The sequence below is a fragment of the Odontomachus brunneus genome, unplaced genomic scaffold (assembly GCF_010583005.1).
Source record: "Odontomachus brunneus isolate Ranch 3 - 2012 unplaced genomic scaffold, Obru_v1 Obru_scaffold_069, whole genome shotgun sequence".
NCBI lineage: Eukaryota > Metazoa > Arthropoda > Insecta > Hymenoptera > Formicidae > Odontomachus > Odontomachus brunneus.
In genome coordinates, this window is record NW_022639519.1 from 1,183,029 (window position 1) to 1,206,938 (window position 23,910).

Here is a 23,910-nt window from a genome sequence, read left to right on the forward strand (position 1 = left end):
GAGAGAGAGAGAGAGAGAGAGAGAGAGAGAGAGAGAGAGAGAGAGAGAGAGGCAGAGAGAGACAGAGAAAAAGAGAAAGAAAGAAAGTTGTAAAACAGAGTAAAACGAGATATTAATAAAACTCTGTTTGGCCTCGTTAGATAACGCATAGTCAACGTCAAAATAAAAAAATCTGATATTCTTTGCATTTGACTGTAATGGAAATAATGTGACTTATATGCAAACAGGCAGATTTTAAAACCATTGTCTTGTTTATTAAAATATTGATGTGTTGGACGTAATATCATTTTTAATTGATATACAGGATGTTCCAAATCTCCATAATGACCCTTGGTGAGAACGTAGAACGGATTGAGATGAGCAAGAAAGTCCTGTACCGTTTTGTGATATTCGCAATAATAGTCGAGATATTAATTAAAAAAGATTAGTGAATGATCACGCGCAATATGATAGATGAGCTGCAGTGGCGCCGTTGTATACTTATACATTAAATCAAACTGAAAAATCCTTTACCATTTTGTAAAGTCCTTTACCATATAGATTTTTAGATATTAATTAAAAAAAATTTATACATTATGGTATACAATCATATATGTAACAATTTTCTTTAATATTTAAAAATTTATGTGGTCATTTGTGAAATGGTAGAGGACTTTTTTGTTCAGTTTGACTTAATATATAAGTATACAAGACGGCCCCATTGTAGCTCATCTACCATATCGCGTATGATTATTCACCAATCTTTTCTAATTAATATCTCGACTATTATTGCGAATATCGCAAAACGGCACGGAACTTTCTTGCTCGCCTCAATCCGTTCTACGTTCTCACCAAGGGTCATCATGGAGATTCGGGACATCCTGTATAGTAATTATCATGCAGCACATATTACATGTACTAAATGTCATGTAATATATTAATATTGTACATAAGAGTTTTATTTGAATAAAATTATAACTTCGCTCAATGTATAAAGGAATGTGCAAAACTATACGCGAGAAAAGAGAAAAAATTCTATAAACTTTCTTTTTATTCTATAAAGTGACTCAGAATGATTCAATAAATAACTTCAAAATTATTCATATCATTAGAATATGTTTTTCGTCGATGCTATTATTAGCATTGGAATTGTGCTTGTAAGGTAATCTTAGTCAGCTGTTGCCCATTTAAGACTATGCAAATATTAAAATAGCTATTTATCAGTTTTATAATATGCCACTTAATTTACACAGTAAAAGAACATATATTAAAATACGAATTAATGTATTTTTATTCAGGTGCAAGGGTAATTTTAGCCTGTCGTGATATTAAAAGAGCAGAGAATGCACTCGAAGATTTAAAGAATAATCCACCATCGAGGTGAGTAAGTATATAGAACAAGTTATGAAATATATATATATATATATATATATATATATATATATATATATATATTATTGCTGAAACACAGGAACGCGCACGAGATGCGAGACAGATACGCGTAATAATCTTTCCAATTTGAAACAATTTCCTAATTGATGACAATTTAATAGCCAATTGCTATCAGTTTCTAATTACTAATTAACAACGATGTAACTATTTGTATTATGAGAAAAGTATATTTTATAAAATATAATTCGCAGTGTTGCGAAAACTTCTCGATCAATTTTCGGAATTATTTTATGAGTTGGCATATTTTGATGATCAAAGTGCTATTTTTCGTTTCTACAGATGTTTGATACAGCTTTATAGAATGGCTCGGAATTCAAGAGAACAATTCTACGATAATCCGTAAAATGCTGTAGTGACAAAATAACGTATAATCGATAACTTTATTTATCTTAAATTTAATGTTACATTGATTTGAAGAAAGGCGAGTATGTGCCATTCTTCAAGTTAATTTAACGTTCGGTTTAACATAGATAAAATTACCAATTGTACATCCGGTTTAAAATAAATAAAGTTAATCCGCTAGAGTAATCAGACGCGGAGATCATCTTGATTCATTTTGAATAAAAGAGAAGTAGACCCTGCTTAAAATATTTGATAGAAAATGATTGGATAAGATTGAAATGGATAGAATTCCTATATTGATTTATACGACTTATTATGCACTGAAGTCGTACAACATAGACTTTCTATATATTTTATCATATTTTATGATACTGTTCTTTTCAATTATCTTAAATATTAATGTTTGTATAATAAATTGATATTTCTGAATCATAGTAAATATCGCATTATGTATTTATTATTATTTTATGATAAACTTCTTATAATATTCTTTCATAATAATTCTACTTATAATGATGGTTATAAAATGGCAAATAAAAATAAAAAGAATATCTACGTAGTTTAATTATATCTTATACTATTCTTTTCCATCATGTTGAATATAAAAGTTGGTGTAATCAATTTATATTTATCAATCATAAACAATATATGGTATATGAATTCACTTACAAAATTTGGTAAATAAGTTGTGAAATATGTGAATTAAAATCATCATAAAATATGATAGACAAATTTTCTATCATTTTCTATCTAATATTTTAAGCAGGGGACTTTATGTGATTCCAACAAAATGGCGTGGTGATTTTTGAATTATCGAAATTCATCGTTATCTTTCGAAACTCGTGACAATTGATCCGAATATCAACGATGATACTCATGTAAGCCTTGACGTGTAACGCGAATTGTTTGGTTAGAAAAAATCATATTATTATCGCATTATCGTTGAAAATATATCAGTTGAATAAAAAATAAAAACACGACTTCGCAATGCCGAACTCTTTTATTATTGCTAGCTGAGTTTCAAACATACAGCCTGATAATATTAATAATAACTACTAACGTGAATTTCTACTTTAACTTACTTAACACATCTCTTCTTTAATATTTTACCTAATTATTCCTTTTACGTAATATATAAAAAACTAAAAATTAAATTAATAATAGTAGAATAATAAATAATAGTAGAGTATTCGACATTGATGAGCAGATATGAACCGTCACTGCCGACTTCACGCTCTAAATCCTTTCTTTACCAGACCGACTTTCTTTGAACTGAATCTTTTTGAATTGGGTTAGCTTGGATTCAGGCAAGACGTAATAGGCGAGGCATTATAAGCGAGGTTTTATATATTAATTATGACGCATTATTAGAGTTTATTAGAATCAATTTTAGTTTCCAAGTTCTTCTATATGGTTCCAACTATTTACAATGATTAACATTTTATAATTTTTGTTCTATTAGAAGTTTTCGATAGAGCAAAGAGAAAACTTACTTATATGTTTTTAATAGGATAAATTAATCATTTAGAGTTTAATTGACATCACGATGATGTACTAAAGATTAAACTCATCTGGATTAATTTTTTGTTTTCGAAATATACTCTAATAATTGAATATTGCATTTCATTACAAGTAATCCAAACCTTTTCTATTGAAATAAGCCATGTAAATGCAATTGAGTTTCTGTCATTCAAAGTCAAGATATTCCGTCGTACAAGTGAATTTATATAAGGAAACCGGTTATATTCTTCCGTCGACTTGTTATGTAAAGAACCTGTTATGAAAAAACGCTCATAAAAACTCTCTTTTTCACAGTCATCCGACAACTTTTAGTATAGTTTAAAGAAAAACAACATGACACGACAAGCGATTGTTCTAATACCGATGGCACATTAATTTCCAGGCCGGACAGAGAACAGTTTGATGGTGGTCCAGGTGAGCTTGCGATCTACCCACTAAATCTGTGCAGCCTTAAGAGCGTGAAGGAGTGCGCAAAGAGTTTGTTGACGAAGGAATCGGCCATTCATCTCCTCGTCAACAATGCTGGAGTGATGTTGTGTCCATTCGAGAAAACGGAAGACGGTTTCGAGATGCAGCTGCAAACGAATCATCTCGGCCACTTCCTCCTGACGCTTTTGCTATTGCCGAAGATTATGTCCTCGGGACCTGGTTGCAGAATACTGAATGTGTCATCGAGACTTCATCTTCGTATGTAGGCTCAGTTAGTTGCATGTATGCACGCAACTGCGATTATTAGCAATACGTCATGTTTGCAGTAGATCAACGGTCGCTACATTTAAAGAAAAATAGAGTAATGCCAACTATATGGGTGACAACGATATGAGTTTTCTTATATGTGAAATTATAATGTATATAAAATATTTTATTAAAATATATACATTGATTTTAGATATAAAACTCGTATAATTGTCACTTAGATATTTGCTATTATCATATCTTTCTTTAGGTGTATGTAAATATGGTAGATTAATGTCTGAGAACGCAGAAGGTAACTATTGATGTTGCAGGTGGCACTATACATTTCGACGATATAAATATGGAAAAATCATATAGTCCCCTGGGCGCTTACAATCAGAGCAAACTTGCGAACGTGTTATTTACCAAGGAGCTCGCTCGTCGGTTACAAGGTGTGTGTGTGTGTGTGTGTGTGTGTGTGTGTGAGCGAGAACTGGTTCAATAAAGTCATTATAATTATTTATCTGATCGCGAAGACGACGTGATCAAAGAAGCAGATCACGAAGCTTAGAATAAGCTTAGAATATCAGTTCACAATGTTGACTTACAGGGCGGTTCATTTTATATTTAATCCATTTTACATTTGCTATCAATAATGTTTGGCTAGTAAATAAACGAATTTTTTCGTGGTCAGTTAATAATATGTTATAATAAAATTAAGATAACTCCATTAACGGGAAGCTTTAACCATCGAGGTGCATTGTAATGGTATCAATAAAATTAAAGAATAAAATTATTATATTAAAAAATAATAAATTTTGTTTTTGTTCCTTAGAAGATCTCTAAAAAGGGACGAAAGCCGTACAATATAAATTTTTACAGATAATTGGAATCACTCAAAAAGAATTTAAAAACTAAAATTGTGTTCAATGAATCTTGATGGAAGAGTTAAAGCAATTTTTACTACCGTAAGGATTTATATAAATGAAAGTTTGCTTTTCAGAAGCGAATATCAATGGGATAAATGTATATTCTTTGCACCCCGGTGTAATAAGGACGGAACTGGGTCGATATATGGATAGGTCAGTATTTCGAGGTGCGAGATTCCTATCCCAGTTGCTTTTGCGACCGTTTTTCAAGAGTCCAGAGCAAGGTGCGCAAACAACTATTTATTGTGCGGTAGATGAAAAAGCAGCGACTGAGACTGGTCTCTATTACGAGTAAGCACCCAATTATAAATTATATAGATTTAATGCAAGATATATTAAGTATTATGTGTGAAATTAAAAATTATATTTAATTATATTATAATTAAGAAGAATTAGAAATATATATTAAATATTGTCAAATGCCATGAATTATATAACATTTTAAAATGATATCACATTTATGATCGTTTCTTTGATGTTCTAAATATTTTTTCATATTTTTAATACTTAAATAACGTTTAAACAATTTCGTTTAATTTATGATTTAATAAGTAAAAATTTTGTGCAAACAAAACTTAATTTTGCATAATACGATATTTAGCTGTACGTCTATGGCGTTAAACATTCTCACGAGTGAAAATACTCTCGAACTTTCTCACTTTCGACTACTAGAAGGCCCGATACGTAACAAACGCTCGTCTCACTGAAAAGATTAATACGAGATTAATCGTATATGTTCTTGTTTAATATTTTATTGCTTTCGGCAGGGAATGCAATGTTGCGAATGCACATCGGATAGCGAATGACGACCGAGTTGTAAAGCAATTATGGGATCAAAGTTGTCATCTTCTGCATCTAGAACCAGAGGAAAATCTTCATACGTTTTTGCAAACCGTATCACGGCAAGTTGCCGAATAGCATATCCGAAATTATTGGAACCATGAATAAATATATTTATATATTGAATAAAGACTTTTGTTACAAATAAATCAACTAATGTGACCTGCATTTTTTCGTCGATTTATTATAACTTTCATGTTTAATAAACCAATTAGAGTCCTCATCGTTGCCACGATGAAAATAAAGGACTTTGGTCAATTTTCTTATGCGTTGTGCATTATGTTTTTATGCATGTGTGTTTCCCGCTTTATTGGTCTAGACAGTTTTATGTTATGTATATGTGCCTATGCAAATCCGTCTGGTTAGACCTTTATGAGTTATATGCTTTTAAGAAAAATAACACAACTTTGAACAGAATAACAAATTAATAGTTATTATATTGATACAAACACAAAATATTTGGTAAATGTTATTTAGAGATCGATGGAATAAACGTATACAGTTTACATCTTGGCGAAACTAAGAACTAAGAACGGAATTGGATTGATACTTTGATTTTTTTGAGTGCGACGCTTTTCTACCAATATATAATGTAATCTTTAATTTTCACTCTCATGTTATGAAAATAAAAGACCTATGGTCCTAGAGGCACTGTCATCATCACAGTCGTGTAGTTTTATTGCTGAAACATTCGTGATCATTATGAACAGACACGATGCACTGTCTCGTTCTAACTCGAGCGGTCCTGCGATTCATGGACCAAAATTTGATACAACTTGCCGGTAAGTCGGGTAACGCTATTAGACCATCTGGGCCCCTATTCTTGAAATAGTTATGTATACGTAAGTTTTACTGCGCAGATTTAATCATACCATAAAATAGTTGCGCAGTAAAACTTACGTATATGCAACTATTTCAAGAATAAGGACTTTGGTAGGAGATTTGTCCTTCTGGCGCTTCCCGGGCCTTTCTCTTTCTCCCACAAGTTTTTCTAAGCAGTTCTGACGCCTCATGGTGTGCCGGAAATCTTGTGTTAACGCGTTTTACGAACAACCACATGTAAAATTTCGAGATATTAAAAAAAGAAAATTGACGAAATGTTTTTTAGCGACACACATACAACATGTTCGTAATACAAGAGAGCTCACAAGTTTGAGAAATAATTCCATACGCGCCGCTTCTCCCCTTCTACCCGTTTCATCCAATACCATTTTGTGGATTTTCGTCACCATTTCTGGCGTGGTCACTTCATTTGGTCGACCACTGCGATGTTCGTCTTGGCAGTTCTTACGGCCTCTTTTAAACTCTGCCATCCAATATTTTATTGTTGTAAACGAGGGAGCAGACTCCCCCAGAGTAGAATCTAGCTCAGTTTTTATATTGGTTGGACATACGAATAGTATGTCGTAATTAGCTTACCGCCTTAGCTTAACTATTAGTCGATGTCTGTCCGTCCTAGGAGACAGTCGCGTTCGCGAAACTGTCGCATTTAAGTGAGATCTTATGTTTATAGAGTTTGTTCCACAACATCGCGCAGTTCGTTAATTTTTTTTTATTAATATCTCGAAATTTCACGTGGTTGATTGTAAACTGCCAAGAGTTTTCGTGCTTAAATAAACGTGCATTACTTTCATATGTGGTGTGTATTTTGCGTTAGGTACGCTGTATAAGTTTTATAAACAAATTGCAATAAAATACGTAGAATATGGGTCTGTTCCATGCGACATGTACAAGCGAAGTATGTCTTGTGGGCAAAACTGCAATTATAACTGGAGCAAACAGTGGTATCGGCAAAGAGACCGCCAGAGATTTTTACGCAAGAGGTAAGCTAATATTCACTACATTGAAAGGAAATAATGGTATAAGCTAACAAATAATTTGGAGATTTTAACAAAAGGTAAAGAACTTTTAGGATTTTCAGGAATTTTATAGTGTGTCCCAAAATAAGAAACACATATTCTTTTATAAGTGCCCGATTCCAATAAGAAGAAAACGATGTTAAATTTGATGGGATATCAACTCAATTAATACTAGCTGACAGTATTATTTCATGAATATTTCATAATTTTTCATTTAGTAATATAATTATTGCATACATGTTATATTATATGTATATTAAAGGAAACTATAAGATTAATGTAGTAATATTTTTTCTGATCTTTATTGAGAAAGAATAACGAAAGAATTATAATAACACGGCCAAAAATTACTTAATATATTTTTACAATAATAAAATAAATTCTTGCCCTTGTTATGATCGTTGTTATATTACAATTATAATGTTTACCACAGCGCGCAATTCAACGGCAAAAATGATTTAAACTAATATTAATCACAAGAGCAACGTTTAGAATTTAATGGTCCGCATTAAACATATTGCATATTGCAAGACTTCGAATAGACTGGAATTACAATATCATAAATTGAAAAATTTTAAATCGCAAGATCTTATTATATGATAAAAATGCGAGATTTTAAATAACAAAACCATAAAACAAAAATCATCCGTGATAAATAATGTTTTATCTAATTTTTTATCTAATGTTTCATCTAATTTTTTATCTAATGTTTTATCTAATTTATCTAATTTTAACGAATCAATTCGAAAACTTATTATTTTTGGAAAAATAACTCGGCAAATAAGAGTGCATAATAAAGCGCGATTTTAATGTTAATACTGATATTTAATGATCGTATAAATACAAAAAATCATACATATAAGAACAATATATATAAATAATAAATATACATTTTCGGCTTCGTTTTGAGTTATCCTTAGCTTAGCTCTTATTTGCTTGATTTATTTTGCTATTTTGTCATTTACATCAGTAAAGCCATTATCTATTTATTATCATTTTTATATTTTAATCAACAAAACAAACAAATTATAGTAAGCAATTACATTTAGGCGCTAGAGTGATACTAGCATGTCGAAACATGGAAAGTGCAAAAGAAGCGGTAGAAGATATAAAAAATAATCCGCCCTCGAGGTAAATATACCGATGAATACTTACTCATACCACTCTGCTGAAATAAATCATCTATTTCGTTGTCCGCAATTAATAAGTTAATGATTATTTTCAGGATCGCGAAGAGCGACTATCAAAAAAGAGCGGGCGTGCTCGCAATTTACACTCTGGATCTATGCAGTTTCAGGAGCATCAGGGATTGCGCCAAACGTTTGTTAACACAGGAAACAGCTATCAACATACTCGTGAACAATGCTGGGATAATGATGTGTCCGTACGAGTTAACGGAAGACGGCTTTGAGATACAATTTCAATCTAATTACCTTGGTCACTTTCTTCTGACGCTTCTCCTACTGCCAAAAATAAAATCGTCCGCTCCCGGTTGCAGAATAGTGAACGTGTCGTCGTTTATGAACTTTTGTACGTAGTGCAGTTCAGTAAATATCGAATTGAAACTATGAACTTTTGGGTGTAGGACATTATGTTCGGATTTTGTCTTGTAGTGTATTTGTATGGCTATCGAGAAAATATATTTGACGAAAGGAAATATATATTGATATTATATTCTTTCAGTTGGAACTATATATTTCGATGACATAAGTGTCACGAATTCATGTTTCAAATTTCGAACGTTAGTCACCCTCAAACGTTACGCACAAAGTAAAACGGCAAACATATTGTTCACCAGGGAACTCGCTCGTCGGTTGAAAGGTAACCGAATGGTAACCGATGATGCTGCGCTTGATTTATATTAAATTAACTGATTTATATTAAATTAACTGATGTTAGTTTAGTACATACATTGAAACACACCGATCAAAATTAATGCATTTTGATATGCAAACTGGTATTTTTTCGTATTTGTTCGCATAAAAAAATCGTATATGCTTTTGATTAGTGATTAATCAGATAAAAAACATATCGATTAGTGATTATGAGTATGATAGGTGATTAGCATTTAAAATGCAATCTCATTTCCATTACCAGAGGCGAAGATCGATGGAATAAATGTTTACTCCTTACATCCTGGTGTTATAAGAACGCAACTGGGGCGCCATTATAATCAAACGTTTTTTTCGGGTGCAACTTTTTTCTTCCAGCGTATCATGGGACCTTTTATTAAAACCGCGGAACAAGGAGCGCAAACAACAATACACTGCTCTGTGGACGAAAATGTCGCCAACGAGACAGGCCTTTATTATATGTAAGAATTTATGCGATATAAAATTTTTCTCCTTTGAAATATGTATTATATATATACATATTCATGACAATATATAAATGCAGTGTCTGTTATTTCTAAGTTAGATTAGATTACGCATTCAATTACGTCTTTTATAATTATTTGTGTTTTGATTTTAATGGGTTGCTTTTTTGCATTATGATCTCGATAGAGAATGCCGCCCTTCCACAACTTGGAGGACAAGAAGTGATGAAATGGCCAAGAATCTATGGGACTATTCCTGCGAGCTACTACACTTGGAGCTTGATGAGAACCTTGCTATATTAAAAAAAGAAAACGTTGCAACGTCAAATTGTTGAGTAATGTTAAGTAACAATTTTTTCGTAATATTCGCATAAAAAATCGTATATGATTTCGATTAGTTAGATAAAAAATCAATTAGTTAGATAACATCGATTAGTGGTTATGATAGTGGATACGATAAGTGGTTGACATTCAAAATACATTTCCATTAGAGGCGAAGATCGATGGAATAAATGTGTACTCCTTACATCCTGGTGTTATAAGAACGGAACTGGGTCGCCATTTAATAATCGCATTGCCATTAATACAGTTTGGTCATGACGTATTTAGTTGATATTAACTTGTACGATTTTCTATCTATATGCAAGTTACACGTAATGAATTTTACAATAGTAAATTATACAGTTTGGTAAATTTTACAGTTTAGTTTATTAATAGTTTATTTTTTATTTTGCAACCGAGAGCGCATGATTTTATTTTCTGTAGTAGGAGAAGCGTCAGGAGAAAATGACCAAGATAGATTAGATTGCAGTTATATCTCAAAGTTATCCTCCGTTAACGCGTATGGACACATTATTATCTCAGCATTGTTCATCAGTATGTGAATAGCTGTTTTCTGTGTTAGCAAACATTTATTTTTTAATAGTTTATTTTATAATAATAATAAATTGCAAATATGGTCTGAATCGAGTAAAGGCGTCTAGAAAAATTTTCTAACTTTGGTATTCTAAAGATAAGTCAAAACCCGAGTAGCAGATATCAGTTTTCCGTTAGTTTTCGGTTAGTTATTAGTCGAAAGCACCGACAGTTGAAGATACAATATTGGCTTGACATTGTTAAAATATTGCAATCGGACGAACTATTAATCGGATTTTCTTTCTGTTTTCAATGAAAATTAGTGCATATTATTATTATTATGCTTTTTTTTCAAATTTTAAGTGTTTCAAGATAGCATGATATGTTTTGAGATAGCATGATTGGTTTCTAATCAGTACGTTAATAAATAAATTATTAATAAATTAATAAATCATTAATAATAAATAAATAATTAATAATTAATAATTAATAATTTATAAATAAATTATTAACAACTATTTGAATAAGAATACAAGCCAACCGTTTTCGAAACAAGATTTAGTCAAAGTTGGTCCAACGTTGATTATTTAATTATGTTCTACTCGAGAATAGAATATTAATTTTTTTCTAAAAATACGTACATATTATTATTATTTGGTTATTTGTTTAATTTTTATGATATCGTATCCAATTATCTTATTATAATATTATAATATTTCGTTGATAATAGGATATGTAAGAATTCTCTGCACTATTGATACGCTACTGATGCGCACATTGAGTGAAACGGAACGGTTCTCTATGGACGCGTTCCGTTACACGCTCGCAATATTCGCGAGAATCATTCTATCTTTGTTGCTCATGGATGTTAAACGAAGATGGAATAAGCTCGCGAGCGTTGCGAGCGTGTAACGGAACGCGCTCTATGCAGTCTATGCGCATTATGCGTGAAACGGAATGCGGCCTATGTCTATAGCTCTATTTCAAGGAGCGCTACTAACGCTGATCATGTAAAATACATGCGAAATACACGAGAGATAGACAGCGCTGCAGTCGATGTCTATTCGTGTTAGAAGACGGTCGCGTTTCCGAAATTTTGAGTGAAATCTTATATGTTTATAAAGCCCGTTCCACAATCGCGCACTTTGATTCATTAATTTTTTTTATTAATATCTCGAAATTTCATGTTTGATTACAAATTGTCAAGGTTTTCCGTGTTTAGATAAACGTGCATATGTGATATCGTGCGTCTTGCGTCAAGTACGCTGTATAAATTTTATAAACAAGTTGCAATAAAAGACATAGAAAATGGGTCTGTTCCATGCGACATGTACAAGCGAAGTATGTCTTGTGGGCAAAACTGCAATTATAACTGGAGCAAATAGTGGTATTGGCAAAGAGACTGCCAGAGATTTTTACGCAAGAGGTAAGTTAATATTCGCTACATTGAAAGGAAATAATAGTATAAGCTAACAAGTAATTTGGAGATTTTAACAAAAGGTAAAGAACTTTTAGGATTTTCAGGAATTTTATAGTGTGTCCCAAAATAAGAAACACATATTCTTTTGTAAGTGCCCGATTCTAATAAGAAGAAAACAATGTTAAATTTGACAGGATATCAACTCGCGCGCGATTAATATTAGCTGACAGTAATATTGCATGAATATTTCACAATTTCTCATTCAGTGATATAACTATTGGATACAACATATGTTATATTGCACGTATATTAAGTGGAAAACTATAACATTAATGTAACATTATTTTTTGCTAATTTTTATTGAGAAAGAATAATGTTTATAATAACATGGCCAAAAATTACTTAATATATTTTTGCAATAATAAAATAATTTTCATGCTGTATTTACAATTTTACGTACATTTCTTTACAGTTTTATATCAATCTGCGCTTGTGACGTCCGCGACTTGCATTACAAATGTGTAATTTGAATCTGAAATTAATTGGTGAGAAGGAAAAGAGTTTTTTAGGCGAAATATTATAAAGATTTATGTATAAATCATTGTTTCTTCACGTGAAATTCATGTAGTATATCGTTATATTGTAACGGTATAATATAATCGTTGGTTGGGTTACGGTCGGATGCTGCTCGCTGGAATTAGGATTCGGAAGGCGAAAATAGGTTTTGCCAAAATAATGGAGTTCTATATGTCTAAGTTGTTTGTAACTTTTAATTTGTCGTGTCAGATGTTGTGCAATTCAATAATCTTGCAATCTCGTTCGTTGAGGCTGTTTACAAGTGTTGGACTTTTATCATTCGTGATGATAAACGATTATAGCTTAATGTTATCTTCATTCTATATTTAGTGTTCTTTAACTTGACCCTCGACGTCGAGGCACACGGTTGAGTGCAGCGAGAGACGCGTCCGGCTATGCCAAGCGCGATGTTTATGTCCCTTACTTTAGATTTTACACAAATTTCTTTACATACACGTACGGCTTCACTTATCGTTCGTTTGCGAAGGTCGGCGCAGTTCGCTCGGTCTTTCTCGGCCGAGGTCGGCGCAGTGCCGGAATTCTGTAACTCGTTATGCAATCGTTATGTACTAATAACAATAGTTGCGCAGCCTTTCTGCGATATGTGATATCTGTGTAACTGTCGTTATCAACACATATAACGACTGCATAACGAGTTATAAAATTCCGGCACTACAGTTCTACAGTTCTACAGTTCTACAGTTCTACAGTTTACAGGGATTCTGTAACTCGTTATTAGAGTTAACGACAGTTTCGTTATCGTTACGCAGCTTTTGTATATCGTAGAAAATCTGCGCAACGATAACGAAATTGTCGTTAACTCCAATAACGAGTTACAGAATCCCAGCACTGGAGCGATTCGACAGCTTGCGACCGGAACTACTTGCATGGTTTCGATATTACGGCGCTGGCAGAATTGATAAACATAAAAAAACTAATATGAACTACGAGAAGTAATTAGCGCGCGCGCGGTTGCAGAAGACGTGGCGGGGGTCAGTCGGTGTTGTATTATTGTAACGCTTTGTTACATTGAAATATGCATTTGTAATTCATCATATTTTAATTAGTTAATATTAATAATCAAACGCTGAAATATCCAAGTATCAAATTGAGAAAAACTTAACATCGGGGATTAATAACTCGGCGTGTCCCAATGAATACATCATTCTTCAATATAAATGTTTAAAATGCAACTAATAATTTTATGTATATTATTGAAAGTATATATATTTACTTTGGGGAAATCTATATTGATGTTTCATGAATTCAAGACTGTCTTGCCGTATATAGGAATGATTTTTCTATATAAATATACATATTTGATTCATAAATTGAAACATTGGTGAAAATATATGTTTACTTGTTCTTGGTAAAATCAATATTAATTGTTTATGGATTTAAAATTATGTATCACCATATATAAAATATTGAATTTTCTCTATGTGTGAATATAATAACTATTATATGTATGTTTGCCGATATATAAACATATATAAAAAAAAGATATGTAAATATATAAATATAAATATGTGTGTGTATGTGTGTGTGTGAATAGAGCCATTGCTTATTTATTATTATTTTTATATTTTAATCAAAGAAGCAATCATAGTAAGCAATTATATTTAGGCGCTAGAGTGATACTAGCATGTCGAAACATGGAAAGAGCGAAAGAAGCGGTAGAAGATATAAGAAATAATCCGCCTTCGAGGTAAATATACCAATAAATATTTACTCACACCACTATCCTGGAATAAATCATCTATTTCGTTGTCCGCAATTAATAAGTGAGATGATTATTTTCAGGATCGCGAAGAGCGACTATCAAAAAAGAGCGGGCGAGCTCGCAATTTACACTCTGGATCTATGCAGTTTCAGGAGCATCAGGGATTGCGCCAAACGTTTGTTAACACAGGAAACAGCTATCAACATACTCGTGAACAATGCTGGGATAATGATGTGCCCGTACGCGTTAACGGAAGACGGCTTTGAGATACAATTTCAATCTAATTACCTTGGCCACTTTCTCCTGACGCTTCTCCTACTGCCAAAAATAAAATCGTCCGCTCCCGGTTGCAGAATAGTGAACGTGTCGTCGTTTATGAACTTTTGTACGTAGTGCAGTTCAGTAAATATCGAATTGAAACTATGAACTTTTGGGTGTAGGACATTATGTTCGGATTTTGTCTTGTAGTGTATTTGTATGGCTATCGAGAAAATATATTTGACGAAAGGAAATATATATTGATATTATATTCTTTTAGTTGGAACTATATATTTCGATGACATAAGTGTCACGAATTCATATTTCAAATTTCTAACGTTAGTCACCCTCAAACGTTACGCACAAAGTAAAACGGCAAACATATTGTTCACCAGGGAACTCGCTCGTCGGTTAAAAGGTAACGAAATACTGAATGTTACTGATGATACTGCGCTTGATTTATATTAAATTAACTGATGTTAGTTTAGTACATTAAAACACACCGATCAAAATTAATGCATTTTGATATGCAAACTGATATTTTTACGTAATGTTTGCATAAAAGAAATGATGTATGTTTTCGATAAAAAAAAACATATCGATAAGTGGTTGGCATTTAAAATGCAATCCCATTTCCATTTCCAGAGGCGAAGATCGATGGAATAAATGTGTACTCCTTACATCCTGGAGTTATAAAAACGGAATTAGTTCGACATTATAATCAAACTTTTTTTCCGGGTGCAACTTTTTGCTTCCAGCGTATTATGGGACCTTTTATCAAAACTGCGGAACAAGGAGCGCAAACAACGATATACTGCTCTGTGGACGAAAATGTCGCCAATGAGACAGGCCTTTATTACGCGTAAGAACTTTTATTTTGCGATATAAAATTGTTCTCCTTTGCAAGTTACGACAATATATAAATGCAATGTCTATTATTTCTATTTCTATTATATCTAAACATATTAGATTACGCATTCAATTACGTCTTTTATAATTATATGTATTTTGATTTTAATCGGTTGCTTTTTTACACTATGATCTCGATAGAGAATGCCGCCCTTCCACAACTTGGAGGACAAGAAGTGATGAAATGGCCAAGAATCTATGGGACTATTCCTGCGAGCTACTACACTTGGAGTCTAATGAGAACCTTGCCATATTTTTAAAAAACGTTGCACACCAAATTGCTGAATAACGTTAAATAACAGTCGCATTGTCATTGTGATAGAGTTTGGCCATAACATATTGTATTTGGTTAATTTGTATTTAATTGATGTTGAGATGTACGATATCTTATCTACCTGTAAGTTACATGTGATGAATTTTATAACAGTAAATTATAGTTTAGTGAATTTTACAATTTAGTTTATTATTGAACTATTAAAAAATAAATGTTTGCTAACATAGGAAACAGCTATCAGGATTATTTATATTTACTTCATATATCCTATATATTATTATATTTTATTATATTAATTATTTATAAATTTAAATTAATTACCAAATATAGTATGATCTTGTAAGTTTCTTGTAAGTTTGTTTTCTATTTGTAGCACATATAGGTAACCGTTTTTAATAAAAATTAAGTTGTTTCCTGAAAATGATAAAAATTAATAAATAAAAATTAATAAGAAATTACAAATTTGTGAGATCACACTATAAGTAAAATTAGTATAATGTGGACATTAATTAAATTAAAAACATATGTTACTTAAAAGTTTTTAATGTGGTCAACAATGCAATATTTATTTTTATCTCGACAAAGAATATTACGATATTAACGAGACCCAGTCGTATTAGCTTCCGCACGAGAAATTCTGCGCAGCGATGTGCAGCGATGTTAGAGAGAAGCGAGACTGTGCAGGCACTGTACTGGGGAGATGAACACTGAAAACTGCGTACACATGCGCTAATCTAGCCGAAGCGTGGAGCGCACGTGTACGCGGCTTTCTCTATGTGTTATCTCATCCTTTGGGCCCGATCTACAATAGACGGAGTAAGGAGTAGGAGTAGGAGTAAGACGAAATAGAAATAATTTATTTCGCTTACTCCCTTACTCCAATAAAAGTTTGCCCGTCTACATCACATGGAATAAGCCTGAATTAAGTAGTAAGAGCTGGAGTAAGGGAGTAAGCGAAATAAATTATTTCTATTTTGCCTTATTCCTACTCCTACTTCTTACTCCATTTATTGTAGATTGGGCCTTATAATTTTTACGAAGCCGCGGTTCTTTTCTTCGAGACATCAAGATTCGTTTGCCTCAAATTTACATCAAGTTTACTATTTTTCTAATCGTAAAAAATAAACCTTTTTTAGACATTCATATTGAATTTAAAAAATGAACTCAAATATTTATGTAATCGTGTCTTATAAAATTTTGTCATGTTTAAATCACTTTTATATTAATTAAATATATTATATATTAAATTACTTTTAATATTAATTATTTAAACATTATTTTTCAAGCAGACAATAGGTAAATGTGGGATACATTAATAACAAATGTATTGCCGTATTATAATGAAGAATTTAAATCATAATAATATATTAATTTGTAGTTTATTTCAGGTAAATGCATTTAATTTTTTCTATATATACGAAAAGTTGTACATAAATTTAACAAAAATTAATTATCTACTATTATCATACTATTATCGTAATAGAAGTCTATTGGGTTATATAAAGTTGCCATAAATTAATTATCACATACTGTTATTGTCATTGATTTCTATTGGGATTCTATTTTCTTGGATTTATTTCAAACTGATTTATTGTGTAAATTAAGCATTATAAAATATAACAAAAATCCAAAAGTAATCAGTGACATTACCAATACAACCGTTAATATACATTATATCAATATACATCATATGTTCACTATTATTGTATTATTTTTAGTGTTTGCCAGTAAATATATTATTACAAGATGTCGTAAACACTATATATACATTATATAAATTAATTTAATAATGTAATGTAAATTCGATTGCTGATAAATTCGATGATGTTGAGCCGTCATCACAATTGAATTTACATTAGTATCATATGTTTACAATTTTTCGCAAGATATTATATGCACAATCATGATAATATTTACTAAATTATGGGTCTCTTTATTGAGGTATATACTTAATGATAAATAAATCATCATTCTTTTCTTTCTTCTATATATGTGTAATATATACATGTACGATAGTTCAATACTACCGTATGTTTGCTGCGCACTTAATATACTAAAGTTTTGCAACAAATAAAATTTTATCATGACATATTAAAAAATAGACTTCAATTTTAGACGGATTTTGTTTTGGTAATGATAAATTTTATCAGTAATAACAGTTTCGCTTTAATATTAAAATATATATATGTATTAAAGATGAGACATCGAACAGAAATAATCGATTATAAGCTATAATCGGTAATATATCACCCATCTCTAATATACATGCTAGAGAGAAACGATGTTGCTTCAACAATAAATAACTGTATTTCTAATAAGTCAATCAGAAAAATTATTGTATTGTTCATCAAGGAAACGTACATTCTACTATAATATCAAATAATTAGTAAAATTAGGTATGCTAATACAATTCTATTATTGTCACTACAAATATATACTGTTTAGCTTGACTTACTGTAAAGATGAAATTCTTTTTCTACGAATACAAGCTGTTTGATTAAATTCAAGACACTAAGATTAGCCACGGAAAATTAAAGATCTAATAGCATTAGTAATTCAGCTTTGCTCTGCTCTTTACTCTGTTCACATATTCGTTTGGGATGTGTTGAAGCAATTTTCATAAGATCTGCTGGGATTTGTCCTAGCATGTCGACGCAGCGCGGGTCAGCACCGCATTCCAGCAAGTATTTAATTATATTCTTGCGACGGTGAAGACTTGCGAAATGTAGTGGCGTTTGTCCAGAAAAGTTCGGTTGCGATATATCGGCGCCAGCCAGACGGTATGATTGCAAGCGTTCAATGTTTCCTACGACCGCAGCCGCGCACATTTTTTCTCCTAATAGTCGAGGTTCCCAGTGAAGATGTGCGCCACACATTCGCAACACCGAAATAATCTAGGAAATGTTAGTCACTAGTTAGAAAATGAGTTGCTGTACTCGTGAGTTTAAAGCGTTCAATCTTGTTTTGGAGAAAGAAGAAGAAATGAAAGAAAAAGCAAAAATTGAATGAGGGAATTGTAGAAAAGCGAAAAGAAGTTACGAGTTTTAGGGATGATTGAGAAGAATGAAATTGAGGGTAAAGAGAGAAGAATGAGGAAAAGAAGGAAACTGTAAACGGAACTGGAAGTTAGAACACAAAGAAAGAGAAAGTGTGTGTTTGTGTATGTGTGTTTAAAAAAATATATATACAATAAAATAGTTACTTTATGAAATTTAACAAACACATTTTAGTACAAAGTGACTTCACCTCGTGATGATCGTTTTCTATCGCATCGATGAGAGGTGTGCGGTCAAACCGATCTTTAGCATGAACGTTTGCGCCCACAGTTAAAAGATACCGAACGATTCCTATATTTCCCCCGCAGCAAGCAATATGCAAAGCTGTTCGGCCATCTGCGTTTCCTTGCGTCATATCCGCATTCTAAGCAAGATAAGCTGATTACATTAACGTGTCTACAGTGTGCTCTTATTTTTCTAATTAGCATCTGATTAATTTAATCTGTTTATTATTGAAATATAATTTTACGTTGATATTAGAGCCAAGACTAATCCTGTGAAAAAAGAACACAGACGACAGAAAAATTTAAACAAATATTCAGTAAAATTAAATTATTCTAATCTTTTGTATGCCTTTTAGGATTTCCTATTGAAATTTGAAAAACAGTTAGTTAATATAGAGTTAAGTAGAACCAAAGTCACTAACGTATTCTTTTAACTGCTTCAGCTTCATAATATTGCGTTTGATTGTTGCATCGTTGAGCATAGCTGGAAGCAAATACGATTTTATATTCTGAAGTTCTTCTGTTGAGGATAATCTCAACGATTGTTCCACAGCTTTCAATAAGTCAGAATCCCTGATGTTGGGCAACCGGCCAGATGTCAGTTCACCTCGTAAGCTAGTTTCCATCATTATTTGTTTGGTTTTTGTGTCCCACTCGCTTTTCGATAAGACGTACGCGAGTTTTGTCAACGCGGCTTCCGGAGTCATGTCGAAGCCAGATGTCACACCTATATTGATAATAAGTATATTAATAACAAGTTAATATGGGAATAGCAAATTAATATTTGCTTGCTGAGAAGAATATCTAAACTTTTAATACTTTCAACATATCAATACATCGATGAAATAACATTTTTATTGATAATCTCTTTAAAATATTCTTTTAAATATTCCGTCGAGAAACTAGATAACAAAGAGAGTAAGCGAGACCTCAGAGTGCCTAAAAATTACAATTGTTATTGCGTTTAAAATAATTATCAGTAAAGAAAATTTAAAGGACGAATATATGTGAGTTTGTATTCACTATATCTAATTACAGCAATATTAAACTAAAATTTTTTAATTATTTTTATGTAGAACAACCGCAATTCAGGATCTCAGAGGTTTCACTTACTTAAGTGAAATGTATTTATGTCTTCTTATCACACATATAATTGTACAAGTTTTGTATAATAGCTCCTTATTACAATCTTTTTCTACTCCACATCGATCAACAATTTTCTATGGAAAAATTTAATACATAGAAATTGAACGTTAGTAATTACAATAAATATTTTTTTTAATGATTCTAATTTGGGACAGTGGCTGCTATAATAGAGGGAAAAAGGCAGCTATTATATAGGATTTATTTATCTTTACTTTATAAAATATCCGCATTATTTATAATAATAGAGCGAATGTCTTGAGTGAGAGAGAGAGAGAGAGAGAGAGAGAGAGAGAGAGAGAGAGAGGACAGGATAATTTAAAATAAAAAAAATTATTAAAAAAAATATATAAAAAAAACAATCATATAATATGCGTTCTTTCGAAAACTGAATGTTTCCGTTTACAGTCAGTTTACACTTAAAAGCAATCAGCAAGTTTATTCTTAAAAGCAATCAGAGAGAAGATATTTTAGATCGATAGATAAATAAATATTACGTGTTTGGAAAAAAATTTCCTTTAAGAATTCTTCTTAGATAGTAGAGATCACTGGATTATTCTATATTTAGACTATTAAAATTTTACTGGGTTTTAATATACTGTTTAATATACTATTTAATTTAATATACTGTTATTTATATTACGGAAATATACGATACCGGCTTCCCGGAGCATTTTTCCAGCTTCGTACATGTCTGAGATGGATCCAGTCATACATTGCGTAATATTCACGATAATCACACCACGAGCCGCTGCTTCGCGAAGTGCACTGATGATATCTTTGCGATTTGTCGGGATGTTTCCTGAACCATAAGACTGTAACACGACTCCCTCGATGGGTGGTTGAAGAAACGCTTTAACTAATTTGTACGTGATTCCAGGAAACAGTCGAAGTAGACCCACATTTTGATTAAGAAAGGTGTGTACATCGAACTTCTGCAAGGTGCATGGTCGGAAAAACGAATCGTACTCAACTGTAAAGGAATATTATTTTTAAGCAACGTACAGTAGGCTTAGTTCTTAATATTTATGCCTGCGGCTCACGAGCTATAAGTTTGATTTATTGTATCAATTAAAAATTTGTTTTTTTTTTTAGTCAAATTTAGCTTTGATGGAAAGAAATTATTCATTCCCCAAGTAATCACTTTTGTTATTTGTGATTACATGTATATTATATAATTTTATAAGCTTCAATAATTTGAAATATCCTGATAGATATAAATTTGAAATATCCTGATAGATAAATTTTACACATATATACATATATTCGCATATTTGACTTGGTAATTTTTAAGGTCAGAGATTTTAAAGAGATTCTAAAATCTCAAACAGACTACGAACTTTGCTTGTCTCACCTTTAATCTTGATATGCGCCGTGGCCAAAGGTAAGCAGTTCGGTGACTGGAAAGCGTCGAACGAGCACGCGGACACCTTGCTCGTTCGATTGCCGCGCATTAAGTTCGTCCCGAAGAAAATGCATACTTCAGGTATATTGTAACTACCTGCGATCACCAGCGACGTGAGGAAGTTATCTAGACCATCGCTCCTTGGATGAAAGATTGGTACCTGCGAACCAGTCAGAATGACCGGCTTGCCCAAGTCCTCGAACATGAAGGACAAAGCGGATGCTGTGTAGCTTAGTGTGTCTGTACCGTGAAGGATTACAAATCCATCGTAATTTTCATAACATTCCTGCAGAGGAATATAGTGTGATAATTATAATAATGTAATAAGTGTATTTACATACACCTTGTTGCTTTATTAACTTGATATACAGAGTGCTTTAGTAGCAATTTTGAAAGGTGCAAGAGATTCCAATATAGACTCTTCTCTTCAATCAAACATTAAATATTATTTGAACAGATGCTTTTTGAATACTTTAGTTGAATATTATTTTGATACATATTCCCAAAAGAAGATTTGAGTACATAATGAAACGAGTCAATAGGTAAATAACATGTTACTGAAAAATACTTTCTTGCAACTGCTCGTATCTTATTTATCTTTCCACGTGGAATCATCACTAAGCATCTTAATCAGTTACGACGTTTCCTATATATTTATTCGTATCGATACGTCCATCGTGGATTATGTTTATAAAATATTCGTTCTTGAGAAAGAAAAACAAATTTCACTGTATTGTTTAATCTTTATCAATGCTATTTATATAACATACCTTGATATAGTCAGCAATACGAATCCAATCGTTCATAGTTATGTTGCTAGAGTCGCACACATTTGAGTATTGAGATATCTTGTAAATAATTCGACGATTGTCGGCTGCAGTTTCACTGCGAAATTAAAAACAAGGTGCTTTAAGTGTTGAGTAAAAAAAGATAGGAGAGAAAAAAGAAAAGGAGAAGAGAGTTTGAACGATAAAATCCAAATGTCTGCTAACAAAAATAAATAAAGACGATCAAAATGTTGATCATAATGCATTTTTTAGACTCGTATATAGTCTTTTCTTTTTTCTGACGATGTTTCTATTGGACGAAATAATAATTTTACTTACGGAAGCACTAAGTATGATTCTTCTAACTCACTGTAATTTCTAGAGGCATACTCGCTGTCATGTAACTGTGGAAATTTTCGTAGAGCCATGATAAATTCATCGATTACCGGTGCTAATACTAAAAAGTAAACGTTTATAATAATACATAGAGAGATAGAGAGAGCCCATACAAAACAAATAATATTTAAACATCTTTGGGATATCTCTAGAATGTATTTCAACATTTATACTTTATAAAGGAGTGAAATTGAAAATGAAAATGTTGTGATATAGAGACTCCGTGGAAGTAAAGATGCAAGAAACTGAATTTATCGATAATCAAAACTTTGAATCATTATAATTTTTCTCGAAGTATACGCTGTTTAATAAAAATATTTACCTCCCTCCTTGTTCCTCAGCATTCCTATCGTACCACCCGTATATAATACCAAGACCTTTCCTTCCGGTTTAATTTCGAGAAACTTCTCATCCACATTTTTGTTATTAAAAACATTTTTCGCATTAGCATTACTATTGCTGATGCCTGGCGTCTCTTTTTGCGACTCGGAAGATGATAGTGATGACATAATCGTTTGCGAATGATTTAGAAACGACTTATCGCCTTAACAGCCCGTACGAGACTAATCTCTTATGCAAGTGTAACCGCCGATTTTATTGAATTTGGTCGTCGACAGTCTCCGCCTTCGATAGTTATTGACAATGACAGATGTTCTTTTTTATCTTCTTCTTTTCTGTATTGCTTCACGTCATTGCTTCTAGCAGCGATTTTATGTGAGATCTATTTGTAAGATATTTTATTTATGTTAGATATCTATTAGGTGGTAAACTTAGTTCCTGCGGCTCACAATTAGATGACGTTAGTTGTAGGTGTAATTTATTTTGACATCTGAAACTGGCTGCATTTTAGAGTTAGACATTTGTCAATAAAATTCAGTGCGAAGAGATTCATTTAAGCGAGCAGTGCTATTTTTTCTTTTGATTAAATATGGAACGTGATAAGTTGTTTTTTCGACATGTGCTGCTTCATTACTTTGACTTGAAAAAAAC

At 32.0% G+C, this 23,910-nt stretch overlaps 3 protein-coding genes across 6 annotated transcripts in view; 2 read left to right on the forward strand and 1 right to left on the reverse strand.

Annotated features, from left to right (window-relative positions):
* LOC116846747 (retinol dehydrogenase 11-like) overlaps positions 1–6,006 on the forward strand; it is a 6,611-nt gene extending 605 nt beyond the window's left edge. Inside the window, exons 2-6 of the mRNA XM_032820986.1 lie at positions 1,278–1,359; positions 3,677–3,981; positions 4,302–4,421; positions 4,973–5,189; positions 5,666–6,006. Coding sequence (XP_032676877.1) covers positions 1,278–1,359; positions 3,677–3,981; positions 4,302–4,421; positions 4,973–5,189; positions 5,666–5,816 — 875 coding nt within the window. The 3' untranslated portion in view covers positions 5,817–6,006. The remainder of the gene's footprint in view (positions 1–1,277; positions 1,360–3,676; positions 3,982–4,301; positions 4,422–4,972; positions 5,190–5,665) is intronic.
* A 728-nt stretch (positions 6,007–6,734) lies between these two features.
* Positions 6,735–16,109, forward strand: LOC116846748 (retinol dehydrogenase 12-like). Its single transcript, XM_032820987.1, has 9 exons — positions 6,735–6,863; positions 7,441–7,561; positions 8,647–8,728; positions 8,823–9,127; positions 14,392–14,473; positions 14,569–14,873; positions 15,027–15,164; positions 15,392–15,608; positions 15,797–16,109. The coding sequence occupies exons 1-9, from the start codon at positions 6,750–6,752 to the stop codon at positions 15,942–15,944; spliced, it is 1,512 nt and encodes a 503-aa protein (XP_032676878.1). The 5' UTR covers positions 6,735–6,749; the 3' UTR covers positions 15,945–16,109.
* Positions 16,110–18,248: 2,139 nt separating this feature from the next.
* LOC116846743 (L-asparaginase) overlaps positions 18,249–23,910 on the reverse strand; it is a 7,841-nt gene continuing 2,179 nt past the window's right edge. For 3 of the 4 annotated variants that reach the window (XM_032820979.1, XM_032820981.1, XM_032820980.1), the window contains exons 2-9: positions 23,243–23,641; positions 22,864–22,981; positions 22,528–22,642; positions 21,707–22,043; positions 21,011–21,325; positions 19,632–19,936; positions 19,176–19,349; positions 18,461–18,823 (exon numbers count right to left, since the gene is read on the reverse strand). In XM_032820979.1, coding sequence (XP_032676870.1) covers positions 18,461–18,823; positions 19,176–19,349; positions 19,632–19,936; positions 21,011–21,325; positions 21,707–22,043; positions 22,528–22,642; positions 22,864–22,981; positions 23,243–23,429 — 1,914 coding nt within the window. In that variant the 5' untranslated portion in view covers positions 23,430–23,641. Of the gene's footprint in view, positions 18,824–19,175; positions 19,350–19,631; positions 19,937–21,010; positions 21,326–21,706; positions 22,044–22,527; positions 22,643–22,863; positions 22,982–23,242; positions 23,642–23,910 lie in introns of those variants that run through there. The other variant, XM_032820982.1, reaches the window with a different exon arrangement.

Coding starts and splice junctions, on each gene's coding strand:
- LOC116846748 (XM_032820987.1), top strand. CDS start 6,750: ATGGTGTGCCGGAAATCTTGTGTTAACGCGTTTTACGAACAACCACAT. Junction 6,864..7,440: donor TAGCGACACACATACAACAT/GTTCGTAATACA, acceptor TAAAATACGTAG/AATATGGGTCTGTTCCATGC. Junction 15,609..15,796: donor GAGACAGGCCTTTATTACGC/GTAAGAACTTTT, acceptor TGATCTCGATAG/AGAATGCCGCCCTTCCACAA.